This window comes from Seriola aureovittata, chromosome 1 (assembly GCF_021018895.1).
Source record: "Seriola aureovittata isolate HTS-2021-v1 ecotype China chromosome 1, ASM2101889v1, whole genome shotgun sequence".
Classification (NCBI taxonomy): domain Eukaryota; kingdom Metazoa; phylum Chordata; class Actinopteri; order Carangiformes; family Carangidae; genus Seriola; species Seriola aureovittata.
Window position 1 is genome coordinate 7,263,507 of NC_079364.1, and position 16,768 is coordinate 7,280,274.

At 39.0% G+C, this 16,768-nt stretch overlaps 1 protein-coding gene across 2 annotated transcripts in view; it reads left to right on the plus strand.

Annotated features, from left to right (window-relative positions):
• The window catches only part of LOC130166909 (multiple epidermal growth factor-like domains protein 11), a 131,649-nt gene that overhangs the window by 76,016 nt on the left and 38,865 nt on the right, over window positions 1-16,768 (plus strand). For both annotated transcript variants that reach the window (XM_056372758.1, XM_056372766.1), the window contains exons 7-11: window positions 10,046-10,292; window positions 11,380-11,500; window positions 12,227-12,363; window positions 15,641-15,853; window positions 16,217-16,391. In XM_056372758.1, the coding sequence (XP_056228733.1) occupies window positions 10,046-10,292; window positions 11,380-11,500; window positions 12,227-12,363; window positions 15,641-15,853; window positions 16,217-16,391 (893 nt within the window). The remainder of the gene's footprint in view (window positions 1-10,045; window positions 10,293-11,379; window positions 11,501-12,226; window positions 12,364-15,640; window positions 15,854-16,216; window positions 16,392-16,768) is intronic.

The following is a 16,768-nucleotide window of genomic DNA, read 5'->3' on the forward strand; positions in this document are numbered from 1 at the left end:
AGACCTGCTGCATATTTACACACATTTACAGGTGACAGGTTGCTACAATGTCTGTAAAAATTGTGTTGTCGATTGTCAGTTCTTGTGTGCATGTAAACTTACAGTTCAGATCAGTTCTGTAAACCTGTTCCACCGATATGACAGGAAGGTAATAGCAGCAGGTGTTTAAATCACATCATGACTTTGTTACCTCAAAGTGCTTTTCTGTGCAACATTGCACATAACAAGAACCTGGTAGAAAGTAGGCCTGTGTGACTTTCTATTTCCTCCCCCAGTCTCCCACCATGTGTGCAGGGAATAATATGATTTGACATTTAATTATATTTTTGCAAACATATGGCTAAATGTGAAAGTGAGTCTCACCACATGTCCAGATCTTTCTACTTAAAATCACCAGTGGCTCAACTGGCTTCAACTAAACTATGAAGAAATCTTTATGGCCATCATAAACCAAGTTGGTTCATCACTACTAACTACTAAAAAAATGTATTAGCTATTTCTGTCTTTAACTACAATTTTTACTAAAGAGAATGTTTCAGTTTCAGTATTGTTTTTTTATTTAATTGATTTTAGTTTCAGTTCACACTGTGTTTTTTTGCCGGCTCACTGTAGGAAGCCTTAACAGGGGGTCTGCCTCTTGAAATTTTCTCCTTTTTTGTTGTTGGTTTTGAAGAGTTACAAAAATGGGTTCACACATAAAATAGCAACATTCAAAAATTGGGAAAGATTTCCATTAACTATAGAATAAAGTAGTAATTTATAAGCGTCTTTGCCTTTTCAGCAGCCTCCAGAATGTTCTTGGTGGCTCTTCTGCACTGCAGTCCTTTTAATGGCCTGCACCCAACTTCGACCACTCTTTACAGAGATCTTTCCTGCACCCAGGGATGGATGTTGTCTTGACTATCATGTTCGTGGCCTAAGAGTTATACTGAGATTTTGCAGCCAGTGATTATACCCTTCTCCAGCCAATGCCCGGCCATGGTGTCTTGTCAGTGCTGTTTCAATGAGTTTGTGACGTGGATCCATAGGCATTGGTTAGGTCTAGCCAGAGTGCTGCAAGGTCTGCTCTGCTTTCCCTTTGCCTCCCGGATCAGCGGGGTTTTGAGACTTCCCCCTTTTTGTACTGAGATGTCTATGTATCCATTCTTCAAGAAGAACTCGTGATTTCCCATAATCTCAAAGATCATCCCTTCATCACTGAGCAGTGAGACTATACGAAACTGCTCAATGAGGCTTGAATCCTCTTCTTTCTTTATCCAGTCACCCTCCACTGAAGAGTGACTTTTACTCTCCATCACATCACCTCATCTTCCAGAGTTGCACTAGCAGCCTTGGGCACTGCTTGTAGACCTTGTAGTGTACTTAACCGGGGCCGGAGATGGAACTTGCTCTTAGAGCTCTGACTGCTCCTGTGACCTCCTACAGTCGAGGACTGAACATCTCTTTTACGGGAGTTGTTACTGGAAAGAAAAATAAAAAGACCACCACATTACACCTTGACTCAGTATCAGCCCCTAATGTACATTAGTAGTGCTGATACGGCTGGCAAATTTTAGCTTAAGCCATACCATTAGAAAGACTAAAGTAGATATTAGTCATGTAGTTGAAGTTTTCTCGTATATTTTGTGTTTTGACTCATCTTAGTCTTTTAGCCTCTGCAACAGGGGTGATTTTAGTGTTCTCTCAGCTTTAAAGTCTGTGCTTCGTCTGGAGTTCATCCTGCTGGAGTCAATTAGACATTTCATACATTTTATTTAAAAAAGAAAATTATTATCTGTCGCGTTCTCTTTGTTGTCTTTGTAGATGTTTCCTGAATACCCTCCAATGTTAGAGACTTAGAAAATTGAAAGTCAAGTTTTCTTTGCTGTACATAATGGTAGAAATTCTTGTCCTTGTGTGTAGGAGGGTTGTCTGTGACTCTTCCAATTAGCTGCTGCATTAAAAAAAGCAACTTTTAAACATCAATATTTCAGTATGTTCAGTATGTGAGTGTGAAGCGTAAAGGCAGTAATGGACTTGGAAGCTTTCTAATTGCTTCTCTATCTGCTTGTACTTTTAGTTAACGTATAGGTTGTAATTTATTGAGCTCTTTCTATAAAAACCATTAAAAACAATGAGTAAACAGCCATTTGAAGGTCAACCAACTGCCACTCCTGCACCTTCTCTCTGTACTATGATATGGCTATAATATAAATCAACCATGGGAATACTCTTGATTACTCTGTTGTGGAAACAGAGTAAGCTTGTCTTCAGAAATGCAGTAAAATAATCCAGTGACAGGGACATGAAATTCCTTTTTACTTCAGTTTTCAAAGGGAAATGTTATTGTAACAAAATACCCATTGAATCTGCCAAGCTGGCTCAAGGTTTCAAACAGGTTTTATCATCTTTGTAAATGTTTTACTTTGAAAATTTACAAAAGCCTCCAGATTTATTTCTTTTTTTCAGCCAACTGTATCAAACCTTCTTAAAGTATAGTCTGAGTAAAAGTTTTTTTTCCAGTCATGGAAAAGAGTCGTTCAAACTACAAAATATCTTCTGTGTGCTTATTTCATTTTTAAAGTCAATGACTAAAAGGCAGAAGTCTATTTTCTACCTCTGTGGATGCAAAATGGTAACTTTAAGATGAAGCCCTCTTTTCATTTGATTTTTGAGGATTCAATTTAAAACCTTTACGTTTTCTGTTATTTAAGATCAACATTTTGAGCTATCACACTTTGGTTTAGAAAATGAAAATTTATAAGATAATATCAAAATACACTGTTTAACAACAAAATGTACCCACAAACACAAGCTTGGCGGCAGATTGTCAAACACAAACTCCCAGCATTGCTGTTAGCAAACAGTTTTCTACTTATACATCCAACAAAAACAGACCAGTATAGGTTTTCCCATTACATCTTTCTCCACCACCTAATGTTAACTGAGTGACAGGTATTTCTCTCAGCCTCTGTTGTTTGCTCATAGTTAAACTCATCCTCCCGAGCCAGACTGGAGCTCATTTATAACCTGCACACCAAACAGAGCTTGAAAGATCCATACTGTGAAAGTAAAATAGCATGAAGGATGAAGTTTTATCATTTATTCATTATGTGTGTGTTTTTGCCCCTCTGAATGCCTCTGTAACTGTGTTAAAAAATACCACATGCAGGCTGTTCAGACATTCTCAGCCCATTCCTGACAAAGGGCTCCCTGGAACCTGATCTCGGTCTGGTCTGGATGCTTTTCCCCTGTGACCTTCAAGAAGGATATTGATGTTGTCTTCAACTCATTCTAAGGTCTGGCAGCATGCCATTGCGTACCTTTCTGATAATATGCCACAATATGCCATAAAAGTTTGATTTTACTTCATATCAAACCAATAATCATTGATCACCATTTGATAAACATTCAGGCCAGCTGTATTGTGTCTGTGCTCATGAGGCTGAGGGTGGGCCGGTATAATGCTCACCCTGAAATCCCACCGATGATTCCCGGGATGGGTCTGGTGGTAGATGGCAAATCTGGTGGCTTGTATTATCATATTATAGAATATTAACCCTTTATATCCTGATTTCTATTTATCTCAACCACATTAACTAATGAAATAATAATCAAATTGCATCAAATAGATTGATACCACCATGGAATTACTACCAGCAGCCAATTAGCTTAGCTTAGCTTGAAAAAATGCAAACAGAAATGTAAAAGTAACAGTTAGAGGCTTTTACATTTTGTATTTGTGTACAAATTAAAGAAACAAGATGTAACTTAACCGACAGATGCAAGAGTAGTATCAGTCTTCTTATAGGTGTATTTACCAAAATTTGGAACTATTTCTTTAATTGAAAACCGATTTCACCGCATTAAAAGAAAAAACCTCTGCAAGAGCTTTGATTGGAGAGACCGCCACAGACACAAAGTGCTAGGTTAAGAATGTTATCTAGGTTTCTCTCTTAGACATGAGAGGGAGAAAAGAGCCGAACCTCTTGCACAAGCTCAGATTTTATTATTAGCAAAGAGTGACTACACCATAGACAAACCTAGAAATATTCCTTAAAGAGTTAGCCCCTGCCAAAGTATATTATGCAGCTCTTAATTTAGTGCAGAAAGTTCTGCTTAGTGCCAGTGAGCTACTCTTGATCAAAGTCATTAGTCACTTGATTTGGACTCTTTGCTGCTGAATAATTGAGGCTGTGAGAGGATAAAGGATTTGACTATGCTGGCTCACTAGTTAAGAGTAATAAAGAGAACTCCCTTCTTTGAGAGAGAACCAGGATGTGGAGAGAGATAGAGAGAGTCAGGAGGAACTGAGAGAGAGGAAGAGAGTAAATTAGAGAAAGATTGAGAGGGAGGGAGTGCAAGTCTGATTTATGCTTTGTCTTCTCATAGCTCTGTCCACCACAGTACTGATGAAACATTTAACACAATAATATCTGTGAGACTACCACCCACATTTGGGCAGGAAAGCTCCTCATGTCTGAACAGCTTCGCCCTGTTTCACCGCCATTTCCCAGCTGGGGTCGGAGGCATGATGTTTTCAGGTAGTCCCATTCTTGTGAACACGATATCTCAGGAACACCCAGAGTGCAAATACAATGAACTGATGACACCAATCCTGGAAACCCACCTTGAAACTGTGGTGATTGTACAGATCTTCTGTGTTGCTGGGTTGAACGTGTAGCTTCTGTTTGAAGCATTGTCTAATGTCATGGCTACAGTTTAAATCTGTTTCTTCATTTACCTCAATGAATTTACACACTAATGCAGCAATAAACATACAGCAGAACAGTGAAGCTGAACAAAGTCAAGTCAATTTTATTTATAGTATATATCCCTCTATCACAACTCAAAAAATACCTTTAAATAAATTCCCTCTAATTCTTCACTGAATAAATGAGATTATATGAGTGGATGTAAACTGCAACTTGACAGATTGGCAGAGGGATACAACCAGAAGATTAATCCTAGCTTCTTTTAATTTAAGGCCATTCAGGCTCTGAATACCTCACTTCCTTTCTGGTGGATTGCAGTTCCCCCTGTGAGCATATATCAGAAAAATAGTGCTTTGATTTATGTTATCTGAGATGATGTAATATACAATAAAATGTTCCATCTTTTAAACTTGTTTTCATCAAATTTCATCAGGTTCTGATCAATACCAGGAAGTTATCAATTTACAGACCTGTGATATATTTTATGAATACAGGTCCTGAAAATTTCTTCCACTTTCATCAGTGTATATAAAGGAAGTTAGACGGGTTAAAGAAATGATTAAAAAACATTCTATCCATTTGGTCACAAGAGACTAAAGAGGCTGAAAATAACTGTCTTTGTAAAATAACTGTTGTAATGTGCAGATTCGATTTTTGTAAATAAGACTCCTTTGGAATAAAGAACAAATAACAACCCACAATCCATTGTCCCATGCTAGTTCCACTTTATTCAGCAAAACACTGGATGCAGTGGCCTAGAGAATTAAAATGCTAAATGCTGAATTTTCTGCTGTTTCAGCCTGATGGGATGACTGTGGTACTGTATGGAGGAAACCGCACGAGTTCCTGCATCCATCACGCCGCACCTCCCTACTGCAGGCTGATATTTGTGGTGTTTTATTCTATTATCATGTCTTATCAGGATAAATGAGGAGCAATATTTGAGTGTTAATGCACTTCTGAGCATCATGGTCAGGAGCACCCTGACTTAAGGACTTTGTGTACTAGTTTGTACAAAAGTCATCTGACAATGTCTAAAGGCAGATGGCTGCACTCAAAGGTGGGGTAAAAGGCCATCATCATATCCTCTTCTTGGCCACATCCAACTGACTCCCCAGTCCTTCTCCAGGAACTCCTCTCCATCTTTTTGTAGTCTCAACATGATGAATCAAAGAAATGGGGATAACTATGGACATTCTTTCCTCTCCGGCATCCAGTCGTTCAGGAAGTAGTTGAAAGATGGATAAAGAGAGAGCTTGCAAGAGCCAAAATCCTGCTTAATTGTATTACCTCTGCACACTTGGCCAATCTCTGTGTAAAGTGGGTGTGACTGTTGCATCAACTGCTTTGGAAAGTTGCAAAAATTGTTAGATGCAGACCCCCCAATGCCACTGTTAGAACAGTGATTTTAGAAGCACTTTGTTTGAAGCATACTGATGCTTTTTGTTTTAATTCAGTTATTGAAACATTTTTTGGGGGGAGTGGGAGTCTGACCCCCTGATTAAGACCCCAAAAGAGGTAGAAACAACAGTTCAGGGGGGTTGAAACATTTATTTATCCTGCTTACCTTTAATTGCAAATATTACAACATATTTTTCATGTTCATGTCTGGAAGAATCTTGCACTACGATTTCAGACTTCCCTAAAGTGGACCATACCATTTCTTTAACTTGATGTTAGCTGCTGAATGTCTTGTGTACCTGCCTTACTCCCATCAGTAGCTAGCGTCTTTGCACGGGAGCGTGTCTATGTTCCCAGAGCCCCAGCCCTGACCCTAACCCTAATTTTCAAAAATTTCTGTGAAAAAAAAGTTTTAAGAAATGTGGGAACATAGGGCTGACCCCCTTTGCACCTGTGCGTCGCAAAAGCAAATCGAGACGTTGTTGGTAAATGTAAGTTGCAGTAGCTAAGTATCTGGCTTGATTAATACACTTTACTTTCTTACCTTGTCATTTTTTTAAAAATAGATCATGTCAAGTATCTACGGATGGACGCTAATGTCAGCTAGTTACAAATTTTTGCCTTAAGGACAGTTTAGCTAGCTAATGTTAGTTAGCTGATAGCGCGTCCCTTCGTTTCCAGTGTTAGCTTGTCATTTCATTACCAATATAAAATGTCATGTGTTATCTGATTTTAGGGTTACACTGGCACTCGGTCATGAGCAGTGAGACAATGGAAGATTAATTGTTCCAGAGATACGTTTTGACATCAATATAGAGTGTATTATTTCATTTTAATAGTCTTGTTTGGCTGTTTTGGTTTGGTTAGTCTTTACCTATTCAACAGTAGCCTTTCAAGAGGCACCCTCTTTGTTTTCACTCTCACAGTACTGGAGGCTAAATAATTGTATTAGCTGTATTGGAAAGTAAGTAAGTGCATTTACTCTAAGTATAGGTAAAATTTTGAGGTACTTTTACTAAACTCCAGTATTTCCATTTTATGCTACTTTAAACTTTATGCTACATTTCAGAGGGAAACATGGTACTTTCTACTCTACTACATTTATTTGACAGTTTTAGTTAAACAAGCAAGATACTGTAAGGATTGTAACATTGCAGTTCACTAAAGCATGCACCGGCGATGAGCTGGGTTCCCTTTCGCCCTGGTGAAAAAGTTGACCCCCCCTGATTGTCATTGTACAAGTCGCACTCTGGTCCGACAGAGTTTTACTGCAGTTTAATGCCATGAAGGCGAGGTTATACTTGAAATGAACTAGTTTGTACATGTTTCGTTGGAAGGCAAAAGTGTTTATAGCTATTGTAGATGTCGTCACTGGTCTTCATAGAGAAGGGGTAGACATCATAGCTGTTATTGTTATATGGGGATAACAGTGCACCTTATCAGACAATCTTCTGTTGGAGCATACTGATGCCTTTAGAGTAGGGATAATGATGATGAATGTAGCCCCTACAGACTTAAGTAACCAGCTGTGTGGTGAGGTCACCTTGACATAACTTTGAGCAAAGCTAAACCTCAGTGGTTCATTTTAGCCAAGATGAAAGTACATAAGCAACAGTTTTATGTCAATACACCAGAATAATCATCTTACATTATGAAATAGGTTATTCCGCAGAAGTCCCTTTCATCTCCACTTTAAATTCAGCAGATTGTGTCCACTTGCCTACAATGCCAGACATTGGCATTTACTGAGATCAGGAAGTGACAAATTGAAATGTGAGGGCAAAAGTTTTAAACCACTTGGTGAAACATGGTTAAAATACTAAAACTAAAGATTTATCTTGTCTTATTCTACCTTCAAGTCATGTTGAAAGTAAAGTAATAGAGCACAGTAGAGTAGAGCACATTAGAAGAAACCAGCAAGGTAGATGCAGTTTTTATTTTATTTCAATCCTTGTCTGAAATATTCTGCTAAAAATGTATGGAACAAGTGAGGCAACTAATTATTTTTTTTATGAAGTAATTAGTGAAGTGGAGGGTGTTTTATTGAATTTTTTTGCACTGGCAGTGTAACATCAGTGACAGGATTTTTGCCACAGCTGCACCAATACTGTGGATTACTCTACGCAAAGCATCAGATGATCTGAAACTTAAAAAACTCCCCCTAAATCTATTTCTGTACTTTGCTGTGTATCTTTGGTCTGTGTGGGTTTATAGTTTTAAAATCACTTTATAACTAAACTTGGCTTCCCTGCTCTTAGCTATGTCTTGGTATGAAGAGATCACAGACCAGCTGGACTGGTAAACATCACAATGCTGTGTAGAGTTTACTGATGTCAGGAAACACTGCTTACATCCCTCAGCCTGTCACCCATCACTGACATTCAGAGCTGACAATATGCAGAGTTACTACCCCAGGGAAGTCTTCAAGGTGCCTCAAGGCAGGTTAAACTGCTCTAAAATTATTTCTGTCAGTATTCATGAAGACTGAGACCAATACTTACCTTAGATTGAATTTGTGTGTACTGGACTGTGTTGAATTGTCTCATCTGTTTCTCTGGATGTTGATATCTTGTTGGTGTCTTCAGAGTGAGGAGAGGCAAACCAGAGTTTAGGATCACTCCTGGGTTTCTTTTGACAGCAACAGTCCAAGTACAAGATCACTATTCCCTTAAAAGCCAAATAGAGTTCCTCTTCTTCTCTCTTAGACAGATACAAACACCCCTGGACATCTCAATATATTATGTAATGCTAATGTATTTTCAGTGGATGAGAACTGACCGTTTCAAAAGTGCATACAAATCTTTTCAGATATCTGACAATAGCTTTCTTTCTTATTTTAAACCAACTGTATTTTCCATCCTTCAACATGCACAGTCTCATTTTTTAAATTGTTCTCCAGGACCCACGAGCTGTTAAGGCCTGTTTTTTGTCAATAACTTTCCAATTTTTCATCATAGACACTTCAGACCAATTTTACATTGATCTGAGCCTCCTGTTCCATTATATACACAACTTCTAGCTTTTAAACAAAATCATGCAAAAAGATGGAAAACCAGGGTTCCTATAGAAATCATGATTTATTATTGATATTATTTTATTGGCAGCTAAACTTATAGACGGAGTATATATGTGACAAAGTATCAATGGCAGGAAAAACTATTTAATGAAGGTGTAATCCGAATACAGATAATTTTGAACATTTGTTTGGTTGTTGGACATTTATCAGAGGTGCAGTAAAGAGTAAAGCTGGCACTCATTTTGTTTGCAATCACTGTTTAAGCATCTTCACCGTCTGCACTTGTAAATGTGGTGATAAATTCTCCTTATAGGTTTTTCTCTGATAAGCAGAAGCAGCATTTATTTCCTGCTACAGTTTGATTACCTTTTTTTTCCCAATTTAAGCCACTTTACTATAATTAAAACCTATTTTCTCAATCCCTTATTAATATGTTGTAGATGCATTAGATTGTACAACATTTTTTCAAAATTAAAAATCACTCACCGAGTAAAATTTAAAGATTTTTTTTTAAATATACTGTTCCTTGTCCCTGAGAAATCATGTGATCACTTTAGAGCTGCTCTAAACTGTTACTCCTCCACTTTGCTCTGTGCAGAGTGGGTCACTTGATAGATGTGTCTTGTTTCTCACTTTCAGCGAATAACTTTTTTATTCTTTAGCTGTCAGAGCTTTAGTTAGTGTAATTCTTAGAAGTTTGATTAATATGGGTCCTGTACTCTTCTCTTCTCTTTTCTCCTCCTCTTATCTCACCTGACCTCACTTCACCCCACTTTCCTCCTCTGTGTTAAACGTTAACACTCTCACATGGATTACTTCATTTTCAGACATCCATGAATCCTCCTCAGTCTCAGACCTCATGACTCATGCAGATATTCGATGATTACACGATTTTAAATCACGTGTTAACTTACACACTTTCCTCTCTGCCCAGGCTGCGAGAGCGATTTCTGGGGTCCCCACTGCACTAACCGCTGCCAGTGCCGGAACGGGGCCAAATGTAACCCGATCACCGGAGCCTGTGTCTGTACTGACGGCTACCAGGGCTGGCGCTGTGAGGAGCCCTGTGACCCCAACTTCTATGGCAAGGACTGCCTGTTGGAGTGCCAGTGCCTCAACGGCGCCACCTGTCATCATCAGACTGGAGAGTGCCTTTGTGCACCCGGATACACCGGGGCCTTGTGAGTAGCTGTTTTTTGGCTGTTTTGCCTTCTGACGGTCTGTCCCTCTGAGGTGTTTTCAGAAAGCTCCCTTCAAATTCTCCATAAATGTGCTGATGGGCTTTTGATTATTACAGTATTGACAGTGATCTACAAAATTAAAGCTGAACTTTAGGTTTACTTTAAGTTAGGCAAAGAGGAATGTATATTGCAACAGCTTACTGTAATAATTCATTCAATAATTCAATTCGCCATAGCCACCTTGGAAGTGCCAGACTCCGCCTAACTCCTGGCTAATACAAAAATGAGCAAAGAGTCGGGGCGTGTGTGGAGCTGAGACTTGGATGCACGCCGGTTTGCGATATGCATACGCTCACCCACCTGTCATTTATTACATGAACTAGGGTCAGATTTTTTTAAAATGTAAGTGATGTCTTCCAATCTTCCTTGTACTTGTATTTTGACCACTGAAAAAAAATCACTTTCATTGGAGAAGAGGAAACACTTACGTTATCACAAATGACCCCAAGATAAAGACGGACAACTTTTGTCTCTCCATAGATTTTCCCACCTTTAATTTACACACAACAACACAGCTGCTTTTACTACTCTCTTTGCTCCGTATACACCAGGTCTATATGAAGTCAAAAGTCTTATTTTAACACTACAATTGAGCCAATACAACAGAAACAGATTTCTCTTTATTAGGAACAAAGTCACCACTCAGTGTCTGCACTTGTGTTAAATGTTCTGCAAACCTTGCACATGTGTGCAGTGAACCAGAAATGATTAAAGGTTAGGTGAATGGCGTCAGAGCTGAGATCACTGCAACATTGCATTTTGCAGTTGTACAAGTATAGTTGGCACAAATGCATCAGAACAGTGGAGAAAAACTGTAATGTTAAATGTATAAACACGATTATTTTACTGTTTCCAAACATTATTTCATAACTGTGAGTTTTGTTAATAAGCAGAAGTAAGTGGAGATATGTATTGTTTCTTCATCTTGACTTTGTATGTTGACTTGTACAGTACAGGAGAGTCAGTGATTAGATGATTCACTATCAAACCTCATATCTCAACCTAAACACCTGCTTCTTCTGTCCAGCTGTGAGGAGCCGTGTCCTCCAGGTAAACATGGCTCCCTGTGTGAACAGCACTGTCCCTGTCAGAATGGAGGAACGTGCCATCATGTCACCGGAGAGTGCTCCTGTCCCGCCGGCTGGGTGGTACGACCTGCACCGCATTCACAACGAAACCAGCTAATATGCATTTCTGTTGGAGAGCCCGCTAATAGAGTGTACCATATTTGTACTTGGGGCTGAGGATGAAAATTTACACAGACATTTGATGTGACAATTTTTCAATGGAAGAAAGTTTAGTTTTTAGTGTTTCTTCCGTGAAGTTTATTTTTTTTGCGAGGCTACAAAAGTCTCCTTAATGGCATTTAATTTAATCAGGGGACACCGAATTTATTTGAAACCAGCACTTATGAAACTTTTATATGGTTAGGAGCTATTTAGTCATCCTGCTGCACCTGCTCAGACTCACAATGAATAATACAGCTATCGAACATAATACGAGCAAAGGAAATAATGTGATTGCAGTTGTTACTGTAGAAACAAACACAATGACTGGCTGATAGTTAATGTAGTGGGCTATTGTTATTGTAAATTAACTCACAATACCCTGAAAACTCCTAATAGATAGTGATGATTTTTGTTTTTTCTACTTAAAATGAAGGGTTATTGTTTCTAAGATTAGGGTCTACAACCTGAGAAGTTTTCTGACACTATTGACATCACTGCTGTCTTACTGTGACAAATAACTCTTTGAACTTTTATTGAATTCATTAACTGATATTAACATGACTCCGTCTTACACATAGCATTTTCTTAAACTTAGTAGTCGTATGTTTAATGTGCATGTTAACATGATGTAATCTTTCTCCTTAGGGGCCAGTATGTGCACAGCCGTGTCCGTTTGGATCATTCGGCATTAACTGCTCACAGGAGTGCACGTGTCGTAACGGAGGGTTGTGTGACCACATCAGCGGTCAGTGCCAGTGCACAGCTGGCTACATTGGAGAGAGGTAAAGTATGAAAAGTATAATATCAGATATCAAGTGTAATATCAAATATCGCGATGATATCATATATTGCAATATTTATATATATATTTATATATATTGCCCTCGTGAGGAGAAAGATAACTATAAGAACACAGTAAAATACTTAATAAACAGTAAATAGAGTCAGGAAACCAGGAAACTAATAGAAACAATGAGGCACTACACTACCACTTGTCAATGCGAACATGTTTTCTGAACAAATTAGTAGTATAAATGGTTTTTGTATAAAATGCTGCAGATGATAGGACCAGGCTTGACTGCTTATTTACATTTAGATGACTTAATTAGTAATAACTGCTGGCAGATGTCCCCTAAACGCCTCACGTGCAGACTATCGGTAGACAGCACAATTTACAGATGCCCCCTAAATGCCTCAAGTATAGGCAGTCATAGACACTAGCTATAGCACACATCATTAGGTGCTCCATGGGTTTTTGGGGGCAGCAGCAGTGCTCTGTGTAGTGTCTTTATAGGAGGTTTAAGGGTGTTGTCATTGGAAAAAGTGCCAATATGAGAAGCCCCCAAACATTTGCCCAGTTTGCCTCTCCTGGTGGTGTACGTCTGATCACCAAACAGCAGAAAGACAAAGCTAGCAACTCAACTCGCTGGTGAAAACCTGGAGCATTTAGCATCTAAAGAGTCAGGTCGTGGTGACCAAAGCAGAGCTAAAAGGAGAGTAAATACTGGACCTAATTTCTAAGTAAATCCCAGTTGACATCAAGACATTTATCCTTTAAAATGTTTTGTATATTATCACTGTGTGTGTTCTCAAAATTAGAAATAGATTGTGACATGTGACATATTCTGTATATGTGTGTACAAATTACAGACACTAAACGTTCAGTGTTAAATGTTAATGTTCTTCCCTCCTACTCTACCTCATACTAATGCTCATGGGTTGCAAATATACTCTTTTCTCTCTCTTTTTTTTTTTTTTAATCTGTACCACCGTCACCTAAAGTGAAAGATTTTAACCAAGAGCCATTTGAAATAGTTTTTTACTTCATTACCTCCATCACCTCAGACACTGTCTCTTGGTTGAAAAAGACCTTCTCCACCCCCACCTGCCCCTGGTCAGCTTGGTCCCCCTCTTTCTCTCTCTGTCTCTCCTCCTTCCACTCTGCCCATCTCTCTGTTTCTCCCTCTCCATCGTTATTCTCAATTGAGCCAAATTACCTCCATTCATTTAGGCCCCAGACAGGTGAATTAGCCTACATGGAATAATTCCGAGATTGAGTTCTCTTCTGCCCCGTCCACGTTCTAATGGAATTAGCTGAGATAAGAGTCCTGAGGAAGTCTCCATGATTTAAACGTGACACTAAACATAAGTCCTGGCTGGGCCATTTTAATTGAGTGATTTGTCTATTTCTTAATGGTTTCAAGTTGTGGACGTGTTGAGAATGATGCAGGGATGTCAGCTTAACTTTAACTCAACTTAAACAATTTCCTATTCAATTCATTTCTGACTGTTCAGTCATGCTCATTATAATCCATATAGCCACTTTGTAAGATTTAACCTTGAGCACCACTCAGGGTCTCAGCATAATGTGTAGCCTGTTGACCTTATAATGGTGTGAGTGTATGTGATGGTAGAGCACATGTCGTCTGTGAGGAAAACAGAGTGCCCTCTGCAAGTGTGGGATAATATCACTCAGCTTTTATAGTTCGATAGTAGTACAAGCATCATACATCATTCTTTGATTTGTAAATGTGAGCTTAAAGGATAATGCAGGCAGTGGTGAATGTGAAACCTGTTTTAAACAACCAAAAACAAGTTTTCACTTAACATTAGTTTGAGTATTTCTACATTCACACTTGTATATGTGAGCATACAGTACATGGTTTTAAGTCTTATCCTAGTTTTGATCATATTTGGGATGTTTTTTGTTTTTCCTATGATGCATATTTCCACTGTTTTTTAAGTTCTTTAATTTTTTGAATGAATCTTGTGATCTGTGGGTTTTGTCTCTGGTGTGTTGGTGTCCAGATTTTGTGTAGTACTGTGTAGATCCAGGTGTGTCTCTATTATTCCCGCACTGACTGACTTCCCTGAACATCTGAGGATTAACCAGTTTAGTTTAATTAACCGGAGTATTTACCACTCTGCCTGATTTGCCTTCATCATCTGATCATCACTAATGGAAAACAGAAGCATCATTAGAATCTGTCCTCTGCATTACCAGTGTCAAACTGTCACTTTCATTTCAGCATGTTGATCATCATTACATTGTTTATTTTCATACTTTTCATTTTACCACAAACTTCTGCTCCAAACCTGATATTAACTTTCAAAGGTCCCATATTGTATTAGATGAGATTTCCATGTATTTTGATTATAAAGCAGGTCTAGGATCTATATTAATACTGTGAAAGTATCAAAGCGCTCAGTTCACACAGTTCACAGAGAAATGCTCATGGCCTGTATTCAGAAACTGAGCCTTAAAACGAGCTGTCAGGACTTCTGTAACTTTGTGATGTCATAACAAAGTAGTCACCGCTCTCAGCCATGCCCCAAGCCAAGCCCACCCAGACCCACCATCCAGACTTGCAGGATTTGATTTCTCTGAGTGTTTACCTGAAATATTTTCGTTAGTTAGAAAACAGTCAGCCAATCAGAAGAGAGGCTCAGATCCTCCTCTCTTCTAATTGGCTCACAGACCTGTTTTTGTGCCTTATTCGCAATGTACTGCATCGTGTAGTATAGTTTAGTTTCCTAAACACAGGTCTAAATACAGTCTATTATTTACATTTGCGACACACCTACAGAGCTCCAGGGGTCCAACATTTATGGATATGATCTAAAGGAGAAACATGGAAAACCAACCAGGCTTCATACAGCCAGGTTTATTTTTTGTATGAGCTGAATCTTCGCCCCCAAAAAATGTAGAAACACATCTACAAGGATCCGGTCCTTCCTTCCTTCCTTCTTGATATGTTATCTTTGAAATTAGATTTTTTTTCAATAACTGGAATTTAATGGAAGTCATTGTCATGTTAGGATCTGAAAATTGTTAGATAATAACTATCTCTGAGTCTAGCAGGTAAAAAATTCAGAGATTTCAGAGGGGAGGTTGGGTGTGCAACATCACTGTGCCTTTAATGCTCTGTCGGTGCCTTTCTAAGAGATAACCTTATTCACTGAGCTGCTGACCAGACTCATTCACATTGTGATAAACATTTTCTACAAGATTTTCACCTCTTCTCACGGCCCCTTTGTTATTGTTTTACACGAACGCAGGTGCCAGGATGAATGCCCAGTCGGCACTTACGGGCCGCAGTGTGCCCACAAGTGTGACTGCCAGAACGGGGCCAAGTGCTACCACATCAATGGGGCCTGCCTATGCAATGAGGGCTTTAAGGGCCCCAGCTGCCAAGACCGCTTCTGTCCCAGTGGCCTGTATGGACTCATCTGTGATAAATACTGTCCCTGCAAAGCTGCAAACACACTCAGGTACTGAACTGGTGATCAAGCAAGCAAGAATGTTTCCATCCTTTTGTATTGTAGAACACCGTATGAATAGAAGAAGGTTGGGTTTGAATCACTCTAGCTTTTTCATGTATAAATGTTGAAAGGATTAATGCCTCTGCACTTCAATGTCAAGCTTTCTGTGTACAGTTCAGTCTCTAATCGGTTTTGGCACTGCTTCAATCAGATCAGTGCATCATTAAACTATCACATCTTAACCAGAAAAATTTCTACCTCTTGTGCAATTTTAAAATGTTTTAGACATAGATACATAAATATGTTTTGGATATACAGATCTTCAAGTGTCTGTTCTCAATGCCATTGTGTTGACTGACTAATCTCTCTCAGCTGTCACCCTCTGTCGGGAGAGTGCACCTGTGCAGCAGGATGGGCGGGGCTTTACTGCAACGAGACATGTCCGTCAGGTTACTACGGTGAGGGCTGCAGAGAGCTGTGCACCTGTGCTAACGGAGCCGACTGTGACGGCACCACCGGAGCGTGTGTGTGTGCACCGGGATATATAGTAAGTGCAGAAACACAGCTACTCCAAGATAAATCCAATAACAACAACCATCATATATCTAATGTTCACATTAATTTCCTATTTTACTGAATCTGTCTGATCCCTACACTGCTTCAGATTAACATCTTGGAGCGTTGCAGGTGATTCATTAGGTTGCTTTTGAATACTTGAACCTCTCTGTTAAAGTAAACAGACTAGTTTCATGAAAACCTCTCAGGCTTTTTCACAAATCTAGTTATAGAAGTGAATATGAATATAAAGTTTTCATAGGGAACATTTCTGTGGTAGAAAACTGTTGTTTGGTGACAGCTGTTGACAGTGTGTTCTGTGGATTTTTTTTTAATATAATTTTTACTGCTGCTAGCTCTGCAAATGAA